The sequence below is a fragment of the Diplotaxodon limnothrissa genome, linkage group LG4 (assembly GCF_057381915.1).
Source record: "Diplotaxodon limnothrissa isolate DT_005_m linkage group LG4, D_limnothrissa_male_GT1.1, whole genome shotgun sequence".
Lineage (NCBI taxonomy): Eukaryota > Metazoa > Chordata > Actinopteri > Cichliformes > Cichlidae > Diplotaxodon > Diplotaxodon limnothrissa.
Window position 1 is genome coordinate 24,749,937 of NC_140599.1, and position 20,926 is coordinate 24,770,862.

Genomic DNA, 20,926 nt, shown 5'->3' on the forward strand with positions numbered 1-20,926 from the left:
TCAGGAAACAGTAGTCAAAGTTTCTAGAAAATGCTTACATACTCGGCTATTATAACCACCTTAAATATTGAATATATAGTTATATTTTAATAGACGTATATAAGAGAACACTGTTTTTTAATTTCATTTTCTTTGATCTAAAAAAACTTGCTGATTCAAAATGCCCAAGTGTAAAAAAAGTGACTACATTCTCTCCAGCGAGATAATGGGAGAGATGGTGGGGTAAGAGTTTGGGTAAATTGCACATATTTCGTTCGCTTAAATTGTTTGATCGTTTTGTTCATCAGTTGTCGCTATTTGCCTGAATTCAATCAAAGCACTCAGTACACATTCTCCGTCACATTCGTTAGACTGTCTCCTAAATAGATCGCTCTTGCCCCTACCCAACAAACCAGCTACGTACCCCTTCTAATTCAATCCAGGCAAATACAGGGAAGGACTAGCATGTTGTGTAAAGAGAAAAGAAAAACTCCACTAGTGTGTGTTTACTTGAAACTCTGACTTGTGTATGCTTGCATATGGATATGTTTGTGTCGTGTGTGTGTGTGCATGTGTGCATGTATCTGCGTGTCTGTGTCTGTGATTCCGTTTTTATGAATTTATGTGAGAGAGACTCAGTCCAGGCCCATGTAGAGTGATGGCACAGGGAGCTGCTCTCCCTGCAGGTCGAAGGAGCTGGCGGCAACAGCCTCTCTCTCTCTCTCAGGCCTTGTGCTGCTTACTGGTCTTGAAGGAAACCTGCAGCACGCGGTCACCCAGGCGATAGCCGTTAAGGCTAGCAATAGCCATGGCAGCTTCATCGTAGTTGGTCATGGTGACAAAGCCAAAGCCCTTACATTTGTTGGTGGTGAAGTCACGGATGACCTTGACATTGGTGACTGCACCGAAAGGCCCGAAGAGCTGCCACAGGACACTTTCGTCCGCCTCAGGGGACAGGTTGTACACAAAGATGCACCAGCCGGCTCCAGTTGGACCGGTAAGGTTGACGCCGGCCAAACTGGTCATGCTGTCAATGGTGATGGGTGAGAATCTGGGGAAGAGAGTGGGAGAACTACCATGGGTGTCATTCTGAAGTTCCACACAGCATTCAGTGCTCTATACTGTCTCTAATGAGCGTGTATCTTTGAGAAATGTTAACGCTTGTAGTCAGGCATGGAGTCAGGGGACCCCATCTCCTTCCCCTCTCCTGCACAGTTTTGTAGGTAAATATGTGTGGGCACCACAGTGGCTCCAAACTACCTGCTTTCATACAAAATGACACTGTGAGCCCTGAGACAAGACACCCACACAATCTGCATATTTTCTCATTTTCTCTGCTGACCAAAGCCTCTGGAAGAATTAAACACATGAATCACGATGTTCAACGGAAATCACAGTATTGAACAAAACACAGAAACCTAGAGAGGGATGAAAAGCAAATTGGAATCAAATCATACAAAAACTGGAGCAAACAGAGGAGACGCAAACGGAATCTGGTATGTCCATGCTGGTGAAAAAAAGGGGACATTAAAGCAACTGAAACTGACAATGTTAGTTCATAAATAAATACATAGAAATTATTTCTATTAATCAAAACAAAAGAACAAAAGGTTAAACAAAGCCATGCCAGAATACCCTGCTGTCGGAATGCTGCATCATTGCCTAATGCAATTACAGATAGTCTTTTGTTGGCTCAGCTGCTTCTGTAGCATGGTTAAATGGGTTGTGGGCATTAAGAATTATGGCTAGTATCTGATTTTGAGATGAAGTCAGCAGGTGGTATTCCGGGCACTTTGTTTGAGGTTTTATTTTGGCATGGATGCTTTTGAAAGTACACCTTTGGCATTTACCTCTTGACTCCGTAGCTGGCGTTTAGTAAATTGTCGAGTCTGCAACGCAAGAGGGAGAATGAAGGGGATGCAGAAGTTAGTTATGAGATCTACAAAGAAGGGGGGGCTTTCATGTTAACATGTTGCTCCTTCACCAGCTGGCCTCCAGAGGGCATCCTTCACTGCAGCGTAGTCCCAAACCATCCAACCACAAACTGATGATGTGTCAAATTGGCCTGCTGGTTTTTATTTAAGCTCCAGAGTAATATGTTATTTTACATCTACTTATTCAAATTAAGTATTCATACTGAGCAAGTGAGCATTCCAAATCTGGGGGTGTCTACAGTTTGTGAAGTCCCTTAAAAATATTTCATGCTGGAAGCCTTGGAAAACTTTTTATTCATAATTATCCACATAGATGTGGATAACATCTATCATTATGATGCCTAAATGCCTATTAAGTATAGGCGACATTCATTTAACTTTGCTTTTTTTGTTGTATTTGGGAAAAATCTGGTTTCTTACATTGGTTTTGAGCTGTTATTTGGATCGGGTCCCTTTCCCAGTGAAGGGATCACACTGCAGTGTAAAAGAAAGTCAGAGAAAGAAATTGAGAAGGAGGGACACCATATTGCCATTTCCTTCTTTACTAGAACGTAAAAAAAATAGCTTAATATGTATTATAGTGACAGACAATCTGTTATTTATTCTTTAATCATTCTCTGTATTGTTAAACTAGATCACATTTACTAATTTGTGAATGTGCCACTTCAAAAATATTCAGATGCATTTACTCTTAGCCATTCTCTGATGTAGTTTAGAAAAACTTGCTGACTTGGCTACTGACACAGTAATGATATTCCATGTCTTACTAAAACAATGCAACGCTGACACACTTGCAATATTACGAGTTGGATTTGCTATTATTGAGTTTGCTTAAGCTCAACGACAGAGCAGGATAACCTGTGACTTGACCTTGAAATTATATTTATTTACAGACTATCTGTTGGTTAGTAAGGGACTCATACATCGGGTGGTATGAGGTTGGTAAAGGTTCAGTACCTGAAACGCTGAGTCTGGTGGTGGAGGGGTCCCGTGTAGCGACGAGCAGCAGTCTGGTACAGCTGAGTGAGTAAGGCCTGGCCTGTCTTCTGGCTGGGGTTGTTGGCGAACTTGACAGTGATGGGCTCGGCAGCACCCAAAGGCTTCTGTCCGTTCAGTCCTTTGATGGCCTCCTCTGCTTCATTTCTCTTGTCAAACCGGATGAAGCCCACTCCTCGTGATATGCCTGCTCCGAATAGCAAAGCAGGACAGTGTTACTACCTTGGCATCAGTGTTGCTTCCTGCAAGCGTGACTGGTCTGACACAGGCTGTATTGATATATAGTTTATCCCAAAAAACTGACTGACAGTACCTGTAACTTGGTCCACTAAGATCCGTGAGGTGATGATCCGACCATATTGGGAGAACAGCTGTTCCATGTCCTTCTGGCTCATTGTTTTAGGGAGTCCACTAACATAAAGGTTGGCATCGCGAATGGAAGCCGAACTAGGCCGGGCATACGATACCTATAACACACAATATAACATAATCACTGTGTTTTGTTTGTTTTTTGTTTGGAACAATTTATAGCAGAAAAAAGAAGAACCGTCACTTTGACTGGAGGCACATGTTAGCTAAAACTAGACTGAGTTTCCAAAAAAATTGTTGCGATTTTGCCTTGTTTAACATTTACAGACCCAGTTGTCTGTTTGGTGTCTGTGGACTTAATCAGAGTTATAATGAGAGCATTGCAGACATGCTATAATGGCCGTAACCGTTACCCACACCGAGTGTCAGCTTTGTTTTGTACTTAAAAAAAAATCAGCCTTAGTTGATATATTTTCCTGAAATCACCAGTGACTTAATTAGTGCATGGTCATTTTCTAATACATCTGTGTTTATATCCCTTATGGTTTTCTGTTGGTCTACTTTCAGAACATTTTGAGTTAGTGGTGCAGAGCGGGATCTAATTGGCTGTAAAAGCAATAGACACGTTCTCATTTTTGTGTTTATAGGAACACATGAGCACTTCTGTGACAGATAGTCCAGTCCAGTGCATTGTTAAAAGTGGTGTGTTTGTGTGTGATGGAGAGACAGAGTGAGTGTTGTCTGAGATAGGCTGAGCTGCCCTCCCTGTCCTGCCTCCTTCCTTTGTCTCTATTCTCCAGGGAAGAACAGCTCTACAGGCAAACAGCAAACAATGTGATTGCATCACAAGAATTGCAAGATTCCCAATAACATATAAACATGGTTTTCACACACACCCGCGTGCTATTTGTCTGCATGTATATGGTGTAATGAATGCAAATGTATTTAGAAGTAGTTGCACTATTCTTTGGTTTGTTCTGACACAAAGAAAACAGTGATAACAAGTACTACACATATATTGTAGATATCTTTAGTGTGAATACAGGTGTTCTGATTTTATCCATCACTGCTAAGCACTAGTGTCTATTGTGCACACAGATGGACTGTATGAGCAGGAGGGTTGTGTGTTGGAGTGATTAGGGTGTTCTGGACGAGTCAGGGGGGAGTCACTGTGTTCGGGGAACAGAGGCTGCCCTATAATTAACCCTCTCGCTGTTGCTCCCACAGTACAGATGGTGCCTGAAGCCCATATGGCCTCTAATCCTGTCATTGGGATTCTGCTCTTTGAGCTACCCCCTACCCTTCTACTGCTGCCCCCACCCTAACACCTTCACCCCTTTCTATTGAAGCTTCCTCCAAAATCAGGAAGATGAAACCGGTCTATGGCCGCATGAATTATTTTTGAGATTTAAGAATAAATTACAAAGCAGTTAATTACAGACAAAGTTATCTATGTACAGATACATTAAATATGAATGATCTTATATGATTAACATTGCAGTGTAATAATTATCATGACAGTCTCATTACTTCTGCTCTAGAGTGAAAGTAAATTCACAAGGTTATGTGCACTTTTAATATAATATAAAATATGATTTGTCTGTCTGTTTATCCAAAAAGTAAGCATATACAGTCTGTGACTTCAAGCGAATTGTTTGATCAGCCATAAGCCATTTTGAAGGACAGCTGTTTTAGGATCACCTGCTCTGCTCTTTCAAAAATTTGTTTTTTCAATCCTGCAGTTCATTTCAATCTTTGATCTTCTTTTATTGTGTTCAGGGGACGGAGAGAATCAGTTTTTATGCCCCATCATCTGATTTTGGGACAAAGGAGCCCCCCTAATTAGCCTAGATTGGAGGCAGATGGGCTAACCTGGACTGACCCTCATGCACCACAGTCAGGCTTCCTAATTACATTTCCATCACAATAACCTTTGCATGCTGTCCGCCCCTTGCTTTCTGACCTCCACTTTCTCCTCCTCTTTCAGCCTTTCTCTCACTTCCTTTGTTCTAGCCTTCTGCCCCCTCATCCCCATTTTCTTCCCCTCCCTCTGTCACGTCTGTCACTGCCTCTTTCAGCAACCCCCTTGACAAAATCTACACTTCCTCTCTCTGTCTAGCATGCTGTGAAGAATAAAAAAAAAAAACAGAGAGCAAAATTGGTTCAGTTCTGCTTACCTTGATTGTTTTAGTCTGCAATTTGAGACCATTGAGTGTGTTAATAGCCTTGTCTGCATCATTTGGGTCGACATAGTTTACAAAGCCATATCCCAAACTCTGTCCTGGAGACAAAGAGAGAGATATAGATGACGTTTGGGATTCTCCAAAACAACAAACAAAAATCACATTTTTTGGCATGTACAATGTGTTGCACCTGTTATCTTGTCTCTGACTAGCTTGCAGGACTCAATTTCTCCAATGCTACCAAACAAACTTTTGAATTCTTCCTGGGTCATGTTCTGAGGCAGATAGTTGACGATCAGGTTGGTTTTGCTGTCATCTGTGGAGCCGTTTGTGCTGATGACTGGGCCGTTAGGCAGACTGGTTCCGCTTGGACCGTTGGACACCTGGGTTTCCATGGTGCTGATTATCTGCTGAGGAAGAGGGTGGAGTTAGATTCATAATTCACAAAGAGACATGGTGGTGATCGGCGCTGATATAAATATAATATTTATCACACCATTTTGCAAATGCAAATATAACCACGCACACAGACTGTCCACTTTGTCACTGTCAGCAGGAAAGGTCAGGAATCAGCAATGCTAAAATGGAGACGGATACCAGCTCTGATTTATTATACCCCACCCACCCCCACTGCACCCCATATTTCCTCCTCTCTCGCTCTCTGCCTCTGGTCCTGCAGATGTCACAGTCCCTTTTCCCTTTCTCCTCCCCTCCCCCCACTCTTTTCCAGGGTCAAACACCATTACATCATTACACAGGGATGGATAATAGTGATGGTAGAAGTGTGTGTGTGTGTGTGTGTGTGTGTGTGTGTGTGTGTGTGTGTGTGTGTGTGTGTGTGTGTGTGTGTGTGTGTGTGTGAGGTTGGCAAGAGACTGGGGGAGTTAGGAGTGGCAGAGGTTGAGATTATGGACAAAGGGAAGAAAGCGGCACTGTTAAATGGATTTGGTGCTACAATAAAAGGAGAATACCACGGTTTGGTTAAAAGATAAATCGGGATTACATGTTTGCTCTTCTGCCTTTGTGTTTCCTAGTGGTCAGCTGACAGTGGAGTAAGGGTATGGGTTAGTGTACAGTACTATGCTCATGTCTGCTCTGTTGCTCTGGTGTGCACCATCTTGCTTAACGTCAGCCACGTGGGATTTCAAGGAACATCTGTTTGGTCGCAAACAAAACTTCCTGAATTATTTTCCACCCACTCACTCACAAGCAACACCTACTGCTTGGTGTTTAGAGAAACATATCTAGCATAAGCCTTCATAGGAAACAGGAACTCTGTTCACATTAAACTACACTGAACTGATGGAGATCGCTCAGCTGTATGAGATTACTGTGGTAGTCTCACATACCATGCTTTAAAAATAACCACCTAAATGTGTAAGTCTATGATTCTCACATTTACTTATTTTTTTTAAGGTCTAAAGTCATTTATTTGGATTTGATTCCCTTCACTTGTCAAAATAAATGAGCGTTCATGTTTTTGAATCGTGACGCTAAACGATCACCTTTATAGCACGGCCCTGCTGTGCCTTTGCACTATATTTTTGAGTACAAAAATTTCTGCTTTTATGTAGCTCAGTAACTCCATAAATTGTCTGAATAAATAACGCTTGCGTGGTGGTGGAGGCCAAAATGTAAATTTTGATGTCAGATTGCTGGATTGAGCTGCTGCAGAACTGGGTGGGTGTTATGCAAGTCAAATGGGCTAAATGAATCTTCTCTTGGATGCTTACAGTGTACTCAGAAGCAACAAAGGGACTTAATTAATAAATCCTCAAAGTTATTTTGAAATTTGCATGCTTGATGGAGAGTTTATTGTAGGTGTCCTTGAATCACTAAACAGTATAACAGGAACACATATTTCTCTTTAGCTCTTTGAAGCATGTACTTTTAATGGACAATTGATGTTATTTAAAAAAAATTTTATTGGAAAAACCTGGATGGTTAGCAGACAGAATTGACTTGTAACCTCATGTCATCTCTTCTAAAACAAAAATCATATCATTGTTTCTGTGTTAAGACTCATTTTACTGAAAAGGACTCATCTCTTCCTTTGTGTGTTTAATGTATTTGTCATTTCATGTGCTCTCCTTCTTTTTCTAGTCCCCCTAAATAGGTCTGTCTAATGAAACCTGCTTTTTCCCTTGCTTCTATGACCATCTGTCTTGCTTCGAGCCTCACCTTGACTCACGTTGCCCAGGTAACAGCCCCTCAAAGACTGCATTGTTTCAAATGGCTGAAAAAGCTTTCTTACCGTAGGCTGAGTGTGTGTCTGTTCTCATTAAGAGCGCACAGGTTAGACATTTGTCCGCCTTTTATTCTGTGTATTGTATGGCTTTGTAGGAAATATAAGTCAGATTGACAATGACAAGGGGCGAAGCAGCACAGTGACAGAGTTAAAGCAGCCTAAAAATAAAATACTTCAAACACACATCTACGCACAAACAGCAGATGACATAAAATAGCAATCTGTCAAGCAAAGGTTTTGATGTCCAGCTGTAATGCCAAGTGAATATCACTTGCGTGCCCCTCTAAATGATAATGATGAGATGCACGTCTTGACAAAATAAGGTGGAGTCAAGCGGTTATGTTATTCATCGTAATAATAACCTAGTACATTGTTGTGTGATGTGATGCATCTGACTAACAGAAACACAAACAGCTGAACGTGTCCCAAGTATGACAGAAGCATTTCGAGGGAGGGGGAAAAAAACAAAAAACATATTAGAGCAAATTTGACTCGCCCACGAAAATAACCCTCAGCATGGCAGAGCACACATTCCCAGTGAACAGTGTGAAGTTATATAATTCACAGAGCCACCGAGGAAAGGGCTGGGCTCAGAGATTGGCTGACACAAGCAGCAACTGAGATTAAGATTTTCATATAGAAACTGAGAGCAACAGCATGCTTGGAGGTTATTTGAAACAAATAGAATTTTTTTTAAGCTGTCATATTTCATTTTATACACCACCAACAATAAGCAAATACTCTGGATTGCAGTAACCCAATTACTGTGTAATATAGAGAAATTACTGGGATGGGTGCACAACAGCATGAATAATCGCGATATGCTGTAAGTATACACATACTCCAGCTAGTGGCTCCAGAGATTTTTAAGTATTGGTGACAAATACAAAGATCTCTCCAGGGCTAGTTAGATTTCCTAATTGTGTAAACCCTTTGCTGCCTTTCATTACCCATTTTTCTGAATCACTGTCTAAAAAGAATGAAAACAAGCCAAATAAAGACAATTTTTAAAAAATATTTTGCTGTGGTAGCTCTGTGTGTTCCCCCACCTCGACTGCTTTCGTCTATTCTGGGGTTCTGCGAGATCTCCCTTAATATTTAATGTACTGCATCAGCATCGCCTACACATGGTCCCAGACTTGCACGCAAACAAGAGTCCTGCCTCCACTGCCAAACACATGAACCTAGACTCGCACGCAAACGAGAGCCCTGCCTCCACTGCCAAGCACACATTCCACCTACACGGTACACTATTAAATTACAAAACACAGAAGCATTACAAGACTAAATGTAAACGCAGTCTGTGTTCTCTGTCTTCTGATGCATATAAACAGCTTCCCCAATTCATTTCTGCTCCAAATGCACTAAAGGACTCCGGGCTATAATGTACGGAAGAATAACACTTTCCCAGTTTAGCTCATAACATGGGATTTACCACATTAGAGGTTACAGTTTGGATGTAACATCTAGCGTTTTGACACAAAGGTCACGCAAGGGAATTATAAGCTCAGTGTATAGGTAGATTCACTTGCCCTGCCTGTGTTATGTGTATCTTTAAATCACTCAGAATGCACAGTAAATGTATTTAGATAGACACGGAATTAGAATCACAACAAAGATTTATTCTTTTAAGACATAACCTGTACCTATTTCACATTTTAATGCGTTATGTAAAGATTTTTTCTTTTTGATTTTTTCTTTTTTCTGGAAGGCATGAATCAAAAGTAAATGCAAGGCTAAAGTGTAAATGAGCCTTCTAAATAACACAGATTACAGGATTATCCCAAACAAAGGGCATTAGCCACACTCTCTGCAGCTTAAGGGATCATGGTGGCAGCTGTAACACAACAGGACGACAGGAGTCACAGCTCCTGTCAGCCATGCGCTCAGACTCCATCCTATTCTTTACTCCACAGACTACAAATGAAAGATTTCTAACAGATTTCAGCTCTCGGAGGAGCGCCTGTGCACCGCTTTGATAAAATCACAGCAGACAAAGGCGAAGGAGAGAAATCTTGCAAGTCCTCGTAGCATGCGGGTCGCTATCCAGCGTGCTGAAAAAGGGAGTGGCTTTCGGACGGTCTCATTTTGAGGCCGGCGATGGCCGTGAATCAACCGAAGACCACCGAATCGTCATTATTATTAACACTAATGGTTTTAATTCGAAGTACGAGCAAAAACAATAAAAATAAAAATAGGACAACAATCTCGATTTGTCTTTTTCTCTTATTTCTCCCTGTTTTAAAAAGCCAAGACTTGTGAGCTCTGCAGGCATTCATGAACCGGAGCGTCTATTTGCTGAATAAACGTATTGAAACGACCAAACAAAAGAGCCACCCGTTCCTCCTCTTCTCTCTCGCAGAGGCTATGGCAGCGCTATGAATATTAATGTAAACAGTGGCGCTTTGTGTGGTGGCCAGGGGGCTGCAGGACTCTCCGGGAACAATGATTGTTACAGTCACCAGCTCCGAGTTAAAAAACGCCACGATAGGTCAAATATAATAAAAGTATTTATTAGCGCTTTAAAATGGGTTACTTTTTCTCTTTTAGAACGGGGCTCTTTTAATTATTTGTTTAATAACTGCCTTTGACATAAAGCATTCTTGAATTCACTATATATTTATATATAATTAATTTACAATGATATATATTTTAAAAAAATGAACTGTCACATAAAATATAGAATTATTTAACTCTTTATGAAATTATCACTGTCGTTGTGTTAGGATTTTGCAAACAAGTAAATTCTATAGTCTCAGAGGAAGATATGTTTTCTAACTCGGCCTGCTGGGTTTATTTGTTGCTAACTATATAAAGTGGTGGGCAACAGGAGGCATTTAACCGCTTATTTGAATGGGATTTTACCTAGGACCCAGCATAGTTGTAAATAAATGACATTAAGCCTACGCTTATAAACGTTTAAACGTTTTATGTCTGACGTCAGGCTTAAAGATTCACGTTTAAATCTGTGCGACTTAAGATCAAACAGCTGGTTTTAATGTGATGTCCTCGACTGTCCTTGTCCTTGAATTGTGTAAGTGCCTTGGAAAGGTTATCTGACTCAACGCTTTTATTTGCTTGGCACTGCGGTACAGGCATGGGAGACTGCGGACCATGTGGAGGGGAGCCACTGTCGGTGTGACACTGTCTAGGCCTGCAAAAGGACAATAGGTAACGTACAGAGCGAAGAGAAACCACAAGTGCAATTGGAAACGAGACAAAAAGTGGACAACAAATCAGACCGATCCTGTGCACCTCCGTGTTGCACACTTTTTCCGAGCAATATTTCAAATTCCTTGAAATGATCTTACAGGTTATATTTTTTTCGAGGACTATCTGCCTCTCGTCCTGTTTCCTCTGAGTGTTAAATAATTTATTTTGGTTACTATTATTAGCCATAGACTGAGCAGCCTGAACAGTTTATTATGTTTAAATATATCAAGCTCTAATTAATAATTACGCAATCCCCAAAAAACTAAATTAACGGTCATTTTTATTTTTCACTCTAATAAATACTTACTGCTCTCCTGCGCGCAATATTAAGCTTTTTATTTTTAGCCTTTGCGCTTATTCTCTGTTTCTTGGTTATTCATTTGCTTCAATAATTTTATGCAAACGTGTCTGGTCTTAATTCGCCTGTTTGGATAAACTGCATTCAAGCAGAGCATTTGAAGAGGAAAAGCTGAATAGGTCGTTTGAGGCTTCAAGGCCCTTGTTGGGTGCTCAGGTCCAGCAGAGACACGCCCAATCCGACCGTCGGCACACAGCAAAGCTAATTTATCAGCGCTCGTCGGATGAAAGGAGACGAGCGCACTGCGAGCAAGCATGGCCATCTTGTAGCCTACGTGAGCGCTGTGAAACTCGGAGAAATGCACTTAAAATGGAGATGTCCGTGTGCGGCCTTTACTGTCACGGCCTCTGAGATTTCCAGCCCATTTACTCGGTTACATCGCAACGAGAACCCGGAGGAATTTGGACTTTGTCTGATTCAATGCTAACCAATGGGTGCGTAATCTCTCTCCTCCCCCTCCCTCTCACGGAGTGACTCGACCCTTTTTCCCTCCCTTTGCCTCGCTGGATGGGCCCTCAGCCTCCGAGGCATCATGTTTTGTCTCAGAAAGCCGTCTCCAGCATCCTTGTTCTGCACCAGGCAGAGAAAGCCCGTCCTCCCCCCGCGCTGAACCGCCTCATGGCATTTCTCCCTCTCCATCACTCCGACCCTGCAGGATTCCTACATCTTGACTGCTTATTACGAAAGAACTATAACCAGAGCTGCGACATTTAGGCACTTGTAGTAGCTATGATGCTAAAACGTAAAACGTGTGCTACAGAAAATGGCAGGGGAAAAAAAGAAAAAGAGAATTCTTTCAACGCGGATGATGACTGCAGGCTGGAGCGCAGCCGGCATGGCGCATCACTCAGTATGAGATTACTAACTGCCTGTATGGATTGTTAATCTTATCGTAATAATAAGGCGTCGCATATTGGACTTAAACTTTTGACTCTAATCCCAACACTCCTGCATGTCTTGGCACAACCACAGATCTGGGTTTTAATCTCCACAAAAAAAAGCATGAGTAAAAAAAACGATGTTACATGGATCTGTCTACGACTAGCTGCATCACATGTGTACACAAAGAGACTGAGATAGAATGTAAGCTACAGCATCTCCCTCACAAATATAAAAGAAATAGAGGCATACGTACAGTAACCATTCTTGACGTACAATGAAAGAAATCTAGGTCCTCCTTTGCACTGGTCTTGAATCTGAAGGCTGAGTCTCTTATATGCTCTTCGGCCTTTATGTTATTTGGCCCTTATGTTCTGTCAGGAGTGAAACTTAAAAGAAAAAAAAAGAAAAAAAGGAAAAAAATACAATCTTCGCCAAGGGATCTCAGCCCTCTGAGATTGTATGTGTCCTCTATAGGATGAAATGAGGAGAAAGGGCTTTTCTACTGGATGATGATGAGGGAGAGCGTTCTCTCCGAGTGGCGTGGGTGATGGTTCAGAAAAAAAGAGAAGCAGTGATCCTCAGCAGGGTGTGTCCAGGGGAGGGTGTTCTGGTTCTGCTGTTTTTTGTGTGTAATTCCTTGCTCCTCTCGCAGTCTCCTTCTGTGCCTCTGCTGCAATGTTCTTCTTTTATGCGTCCTCCTGGCTGGCAGAGCGCGCTGCTGATTGGCTATTTGTGCAGGGAGGGTACTACATGGCAGCCATTGCAATGCGCTCGTCTCCCATTATCCCCTTCAGGAGAGATCACCGAGAGTCCTCCCCCTCTTCCATCCCTGCCCTTCCATCTCTCCACTCCCTCCTTCTCGCTGCCCTTCCTTTCTTCCTGCCCCCCTCTTCACACACACACACACGCAGAGCAGTGTGAATAGGGCTCCACCTGCACTTTCAGAACAGATGGGTGCAGAAGAAGACAGTGGACTTGTCTCTCTCATTCCCCACACTTTGCACTCACTTCGGCCTCAGCACAGCCCCTTCCTTTCTCTCTTAGTCTTCATTTAGGCCTGCCTGACACCATAGCAAACAACTACGCTCCATAGGCCTTTGTCTTTCCAAATAAAAGCAATGTAGAGTGAAGATCAACAGACTTTCTCAGTCCACATTCATAGTTGTGAAGCAAAAAGGAAGACTAGAGAGCTATGCCACAATTTGGCGTGAATTGCAGATACACACAAAGCCTAAGATCCATACGATGGCTGATGATTTCTGGACATCTCATATGCAAGGCAGATGGTTAGCTATAGAGTCAGGTGCAGACGTCGGAATAACAAATTAGATAGCCCTCAAATTAATTCAGGTCTTTTCATTTAAAAATTGAGAAAGGTACAGTTGTAGTTCACATCAAGCTGTGCCAAATAGTCTTTTTTTTTCTTTGCTTTATGATCAGAAATGTGGCCGGTAGTGATTTTTGTCTTGCTTTACGATTCCAATATCCCCATCCTTAGTAGTTATCAGCCCTCTCTGCCCACCTCCTGCTGCTCACTCCTATGTCCCTTGCTGTGTGGTGAGTGCTCACTGAGACATGCTGTTTGGGCTCATCTATAATGCATCCCCTGCCCCGGGACATCATGTGTGACAAATGACCTATTTCTGTGCAGACCCCCATAGGGCCTTGACCTGAGGGGGTGGGTGGAGTATGCGTGCGAGTATGCATAAATCAGTGTATGTTTGTTTATTTGTGCATGAGGCTATGGTTTTTGTTGATGTGAGGAATTGAGATGATGAATGAAGGTTGGTGCTGTGCGTGGAATTAATGCCTCCTGAGTCTTTTTTAACTGCGGATGAGTAGTAAAAGTGTGCCGATTGGTTCATCTCCTCTCCTTTGCTCTCCCTAAGTGACACTGAGGAACCTTCAGGTATCTGTGGTGTTACCATCTGTGGGTGGATGTTGGCTTACTTTCATAATAAAATACAGGGCAGGAATCAGAAAGAACTCATTTAATTTTACTTTGTGTCTCTTACTGTTCTTCACACCTTACAGTCCCGATCACTCTTGTAGACCCCCCTCTTCCTTTCTGTCATTGTCCCACAGCTCTCTTCCAGTTAGATTCTGAACATGGGCTCTGTCTGATATTTTACATAATTGCCTTACATAAGTAGCAAGCTTGGCTCAGAGCTTGGATGATATTAGCGGAGATGAATATTGCATGAGGAAAGCACTCGTTAAGCGTTAATAAGAGGATAGAGATGGAGCCCCACTGTCAGTCTGTCTTAACCCCGCCCCCACCATTCTGACAAGCAGTGACTCAACTCAGCCTGGATGCGTTGGAGCCTTTGAGTCAGTTTGTTAAAGAGGGAGTGTGCATGTGTGTGCAATAGCACACATGCACGTACGCTTCTACTGGCGTACATGGACGTCTGAGGTGAGACGACGAGATTCGGTCATTAGGTGCTTGTGTTTTTTCCACCTTTGTTTGCTGAATAAAAGCGGCTCTTGTAACACAAAGGCGCCCAGGACTGTCAACTGACTGCAGGCCCACTTACAGTTCACACTTAATGTGAATAAATGGGCTTAATTGTGGCCCCTCATTAGAGCCCTGGTTAGTAGCACGGCAGCTGAATCCTCCTCTGTGAATAAGAGGGCATTTAAAGCTCCTATTGTGTATTACTGAATCAAAGGATCAAGCATTGGTTTTGCTTAAAAACCTTTTTGTTATTCCACTGATTATTTTCTTATTGTTGAGGGTTCTCCACTAGTGATGATTAGGAGTCTTGTTGGGGTGGTCCTTTTCTCTTTGTATATTGTGGAATGCACCTTGATGCCAAAGAGCTGAATAAAATTAATACACTGATTTTGAAGACCGTCAGCATTCATAGGAAGCTGCTAACTCTTCAAATAGCCTAGAAAGTACAACAGGAGCAAAAATTGATGCATCTTTTATGATACATTTTTATATATACAGTAGATCTGCCAATACAGTGATAAATATGTCATATATTAGACATCTGGGTGGTGAATATAGGTTTGTTGAAGAATTGAGGTCTAAATTCGTTAGGTTGGATTTTCTGTTCTTCATCTTTTTTATTCTCACAGTATTACGTCAAAAACCAGTGCCTGTTGCCATTGCCCTGTGGTAAGGTAGTGGCCTTGTGTGTGTGTGTGTGTGTGTGTGTGTGTGTGTGTGTGTGTGTGTGTGTGTGTGTGTGTGTGTGTGAGAGAGAGAGAGAGAGAGACAGAGAGAGACAGAGAGAGAGAGAGAGAGGAGACAGGCGGAGTGAGAGAGTCACACTATGACAGCGTATCAGGGGGATGGGTAGGCTGATTCAGCCTCAGGTCTGGTTAATTCGGTGGTCTCTCCACCAGGCCTGACTCTTGGCAGTCCAGGGTTCTGTGGCAGCAGCAATGAAGCAGTTCTTGCTTTCAGGAAAGGTTCCAAAAATAAATTAGCCTCTTTTTGAAAGGACATTTGTTGATAATGGCAACTGGCCTAATTCAACCCTTTATGTATTATTTGGCAATTTTCTTGCAGTCTCCCTCATGGGTTCACTCTTGCACTTTTTCTCTGTCTCTCTCCTCTCTTTCTCTCTATATCCCTCTCTCCCTCTGTCTGTCTGGATGTGTTGTCTCTGGGCTATTATTAGAGTAGACAGGCTGGTGGGAGGAAGTCTCTGAAGTAGACGCTCTTGTCATTTTTTTTATTTATGTATTAAATTCTGCTTTCCATGTGCCTTTTTAATTCTCGGTGTACAGTATCTGTCTTTTGTTTGTATTAAGTGTAGGTGATGCGTTTAACCTCTTTAGACAATGTAACTGTTCCACATTTTTATCATTTGATTAAAGGAAACATCGCACATATGCTTGTCCCTGTGATTATCTGCTAATCATAACGTTATTGCTGCTACTGATGTGAATTCGTGTGGGTTTGAGGAAGGACTAACCTCCTTTAGTGAGACCATGTATTACTCAAAACCTTTTTAAATATAAAGGCATGCTTATGAATCTTTCATTTTGTCCTGTCTGAGGTGGTATCTGGGGAGAGACCTTAAATACACAAAGCTCTTAGACATTCTCTTTGTTTCTTTTCTCGCCTCAGTTCCTGCTGCTCCATTTCTATCTGACATGGAGGAAAAATCATACATGTGGCACAACAGCAACAGAGGAGGTGTGAGCGTGCCCGTTCTGTTGAGCTGAGGTGTTTTTAGCTTTATTTACTCTGCAAATGCCTCGACTTACAATGAACGGTAAATACTGTAAACAGCTATCCTCCCTCATCCTGGAATCTACTTATTGTGCTTTCATGTACACTTTGTTGTGGTGTTTACTCGATAGAGGGAAAGTCGATTATTAGATAGATAACATAGGCTTTCCAAATTGGATATTATAATGTTTCCTAGAAAAGCTTGTGTAGCCAGTGCACTCTATTTCTTCCCCCTATACTGTCTTCTTTTCCTCCTCTCCTCTTTCAATCTCTGGCTTTTACTCCCTGTAGTCCAGCTTTCTCCCCCTCACAGTCCGTCCCCTTTTCAGTAATAGGAGACTTGAAATCAATAGCACATTAGTCTGGCCGGAAACTCTTATGAAATTAAATATAAATGACTGAGATTGCAGCTCTACCTGCTGCTGACAGAGATGCATGATGGCTCTTGGGGATTTTTTTTTCTTTTCGTTCCTCTCTCCAGTAAACAGTCAGGCCATTTTGTGCTGTTCCTACAGCTTACCGGATCACTGGAATACCTAGTGTTTTTCTTGGCGATTAGTGTGCAGCACTGTAGACTTTGATTGGCTTTGTTTAGGGTTTGACATTTTGTCCTCTGTGTTGAACAATGACCAATCTGATAGCATAATCTGATAGAGCAAATGGCATCGTGGACGTCACAAAGCCGCGACAGCTCAGGAGGCATGAAGAATCAGCCGGCCACACCCATCCTCCAAATACAGCAGCAGCGCCATTTGAATATGAATGAGCACTCTGGTTATTAGCAGATTGCATCTTACTTTTTGCTCTCCAGTATTTTCTCCAAATACAATGTGTGCTTTTGCTTTCATTAAGCTTTCAGGTTTGCTGCTCTGTACTTTTATTCTGGAACTTTTTACATGTAAATTTTGTTGCTTGGTCGTCTTCCATTTTCATTAACTGCTTCAGCGTGTAAAGTGCAACAATTTCTTTTAACATTCTGTTTGGCTTAAAAGCATAATTTGCAAGGTGGCTGGAGAGTGCTGGCTGGTGGGAGGAAAGTAATATGAGACAAAAAGCCACTGCATGCGCTTCTGGGAATTGGTGGAGGCTTGGACAACAGTAAGCTAATACACATAGATGATATAGAAGTAGATGTATTTGCGAGCTATATTTCACCCCATCAGAGATGAAATGGTTTGTGACAGATGGACTGATATTGTTCTCCTGTATGGCCCATAAGTGTAGCCCCTCCTGCTTTCCCTCCCTAACAGATGTAGGGGGAGGACCACAGTACACTCTTCTTTCTTTCAATTGATTTTGGTGCTTGAACCCTTAGGGAGTAGAGGATGGTGGTGGGATGGGTATATGGAGATGTTTTAGCCATTTCCTGCAGCACAGAAACTATAAAAAAAGACCAAAGCAAAGGCTTTAAACCACTCAAACATACAGGCATATATCTGCATGTATTCAAATATGGCTGCACTCTCATAGCAGTGTGCACTCTGTGCACCGCTCTGACTAGAGCTTGGATGGATATTTCCATAAATCTTGGTTAGTGAGTGACAGGCTCACATGCATTCATGCATGTAATGTAGGCAGAGGAGAAAATGTGGCTGCTCATATTTACAGGGTGGTGTTCAAGAAATATACACCTGATTCACTAGATTATATTAGCGCATAACTATGGAATAATGTTTGTGTTGTTAGCAAAATTGCTATTATTTCTTTTTATTATGCCCTCTGGATAAGTTGACTGCCAGGAAATTCTGGATTGTGTGTTTTTTGGGGTAGTAATTAAGCTGATATCATGTGATTCAGCAATGATTACCCCCTGCACCAACGCCGACTGTAGGATCAACATTAGGAGACTTAACAGCTGTCTGAGAGCAGATGTGTCCTGTTGCTGCACCCATTCTGTGTCCCTGGAGGGGAGAGGTCAAGACAGGGGTGGAGGTTGAAGCAGAGATCGTCTCCCGAGGATGCTCCATGTTGATGCTTTAAAAGAAACTTTAAAAAAAAAGAGAGAGCAGCTGCCTGACCATTGTATAGCACACCAGTATAAGATGGAGATTAGCATTATTGATGACAATTTTCATCTGGTGTAATTCCTCCACCCTGCGTTAAGAGCAGCTGCTGAGCAAGCAAGGTCTCTAATGACATATATAAAATTCACATAAATATATATATATATATATATATATATATATATATATATATATATATATATATATATATATATATATATATATATATATGTGTGTGTGTGTGTGTGTGTGTGTATGTATATAAACATTATATATAACCATTGAAGGTGTCATGAAAGGTTATTTGGTGGGTTTTTGTTAGCTTTTCTCTGGAAGGTTTTAGTTATTTTGCCAGTTTCTATTGGTTCTAGTGATGCTCTGGAAGCAGACGCCAGTTAAAAAAGAAGTGCATAATGATTTTAATAGGACTCCCTGGTGGGGCTGGATATAGAGGGGACGTGCCCTGGCCATGGGCGCGTGGCAGCAGAGCAGGTGGATGACGGGCAGCTGAGTTCTGGCTCTAAGGGGAGGGGAGGAGGGGCTCCATTTTGGAGGACTCTTGGGGTTGAGAGAGACCCTGAAAAAAAGGCAACCCCATCTGGAACTGAGGTGGGGGCTCTGGTGTGAAAGAGATCTAGTGGGTGGTGTCTGACACTCTCTCTTTTGTTCTTTGGTAACACAACAGTGATGGTGGTGGTGGTGGTGGTGGTGGGGGCTCTCACTGCCGTGGGGGCTGGGCACACAAACAATAGTGCCGATCTAAGGATTGAAAGCCTTCGATGAACAGAAAGGCAAGGAAGCAGGCAGGGAAGGTGTGGACTGAAGGATAAAGCAGGAATGGGTTCAGCCTACTTATAGGAGGTGGGTTTTCAACCAGGCAAGGACGTTGCAATGTCACATAAAGACACGGTACAAATACTAAGTGAGCTCATATTGAAATGCTTGTTGCAGACATTTAGAAATATACTTACTGTAGCTCTTCAGGTTATGCCTGAGACGTGCTGAATACACACATGAATGCAGGGCAGATAATAGAATTTTTATTAATAAAGGAATCAATTATAGAGAGCCCCATCGTCCAATAAATTAGAATTTGTTGGATCTTGGGGCAGAGGAGAATGAAAGATGAGTGTTGGCATTGTGGTGGAAGCGTGCCTGCATAGAGGGAGAGATGGCGAGTATGAGCTTCATTTATTTTCATTAGCAGTGTCTATGGGTCAGAGTCATGCCTGCTGCGAGCTCTAATGCAGCTCTTGAGTGCTACATGCATACATAAACATATATCCTAGAGACATCTGTCTTTGCTCAGCTACAGCCACGTTTCTGTCATGCGAGGTTAATTTTTCCTTGGTTCATTCCTTCTCTTCCCATTTTTCACATCTCTGCTCTACAGTTCTTGCCATTCATCAGCCATCTCGCAGAGGACAGCCGAGTACCTGCAGCAGCTCTCCAGGGTGCTGAATTGGAGAACTGTGGGGTAGAAGGAGTGAGAGTTGGGTGGCGGGGTTGGGCTGCAGCACTAAGCATGGCTATATAATTTCCTCATAGTAGGCGTGGGGTATGGAATGGTGATTGCAGGCAGGCAGACAGGAGGGAGATGTAGACCTGCCATTATCATAAACTGAAAAGTCCTCCATTAGAGGGGAGAGTCAGGGCCAATGTCATTCCTTATGTGTTCAAATACGACAGAGAAAAGAGCTGGTCAAACGGTAAGCTTAAAACATCGTTAGTATCTCCCTTATAGGTGTTTGCCTTTGAAATATATAAGTATTTTTGTGCTCACCAGTATGACTTTCCAACACGGCCAGTAAACAAAGCTGTAGTCCTTTTCTGTCTCCTTGCAGAGGTCAAATTTACAGATTGAATCTTAAAAAACACCAACCAGGCAAGGCTTCCCCTTTCTGCAGTCACGGTGAACAGCCCCATCTGCTGGTTTACTGCAGGTGTAACACGCTGTGTTGTCTTGAGTGGTCAGAGCAAGCTGAGTTGGCATGCTGCTTTGTGCTTTATGACGCATGAACTGTGTGGCCGCCCCTGACAACAGCAATGAACAAAACCAGTGAAAACAGTGAGTCCTTTTCCACCTAGTTATTAATGACGGTCAAAGTCATGTTATCAGAAAACCGTCTTTGTGAAAGTAACAGGACTTGAAATGTTTTTGGTCCACTTCCTAAATTTTAAACAGAAATGAAACCAATGAAACCTAAACCGATGTGGATATGCGGCATGAACAGGTCGCTCTAAACCGGTCAGGTGAGATTTCTGCGTTAGCAGATGGTAGACATGATAGCCTCTTTGTGCAAAGTGGTCAAACTGACGCGGAAGGATAGTGAGGCCGGACGTAAAGTGATTTTTTCACAGCATTGTACAATTTTAAAGGCGCAGATCAGATTTTGTAATGTTAAAAGTTCTTACGTGTTTAAAAAGGGTTATTGGTTATGTATACTGAAAACGTAGTGTTGTAACTCTGTTTATTTTGATCGAAAAACCAATAAGGAAAGACGATCGCGTTTTATTTTGAAATAATACCGGATGTAGTATAGGTATGCTTTACAGCACGGCCGCGGTTCAGCTCCCGACCGCTAGGAGGAACAAGTAGGGATCCCTGCCCGGTCCCAGCGTGGAGAAG

At 42.3% G+C, this 20,926-nt stretch overlaps 1 protein-coding gene across 3 annotated transcripts; it reads right to left on the reverse strand.

The window, feature by feature from the left end:
• Positions 1 to 702: 702 nt before the first annotated feature.
• Positions 703 to 12,364, reverse strand: elavl3 (ELAV like neuron-specific RNA binding protein 3). 3 transcript variants are annotated; one of them, XM_085352641.1, is made up of 8 exons: positions 12,356 to 12,364; positions 5,592 to 5,808; positions 5,396 to 5,499; positions 3,223 to 3,376; positions 2,871 to 3,099; positions 2,334 to 2,387; positions 1,830 to 1,868; positions 703 to 1,051 (listed from the first exon to the last, which is right to left on the reverse strand). In XM_085352641.1, exons 1-8 carry the CDS (start codon positions 12,362 to 12,364, stop codon positions 703 to 705), a joined length of 1,155 nt encoding a protein of 384 aa, XP_085208767.1. The 3 variants fall into 3 exon arrangements, with proteins under 3 accessions (XP_085208767.1, XP_085208769.1, XP_085208768.1); XM_085352643.1 differs by lacking the exons at positions 2,334 to 2,387; positions 12,356 to 12,364 and adding an exon at positions 1,240 to 1,242 and having other exon boundaries at positions 703 to 1,030; positions 2,871 to 3,096; positions 5,592 to 5,805; XM_085352642.1 differs by lacking the exons at positions 1,830 to 1,868; positions 2,334 to 2,387 and having other exon boundaries at positions 703 to 1,030; positions 2,871 to 3,096.
• Positions 12,365 to 20,926: the final 8,562 nt, after the last annotated feature.

Excerpts from the sequence above, each read along its gene's own strand:
- elavl3 (XM_085352641.1), bottom strand. Across the intron at positions 3,100-3,222 it reads CTTAGTGGACCAAGTTACAG|CAGGCATATCACGAGGAGTG; the intron begins GTACTGTCAGTC and ends TGCTATTCGGAG. Across the intron at positions 2,388-2,870 it reads CACCAGACTCAGCGTTTCAG|TGTGATCCCTTCACTGGGAA; the intron begins GTACTGAACCTT and ends TTTACACTGCAG.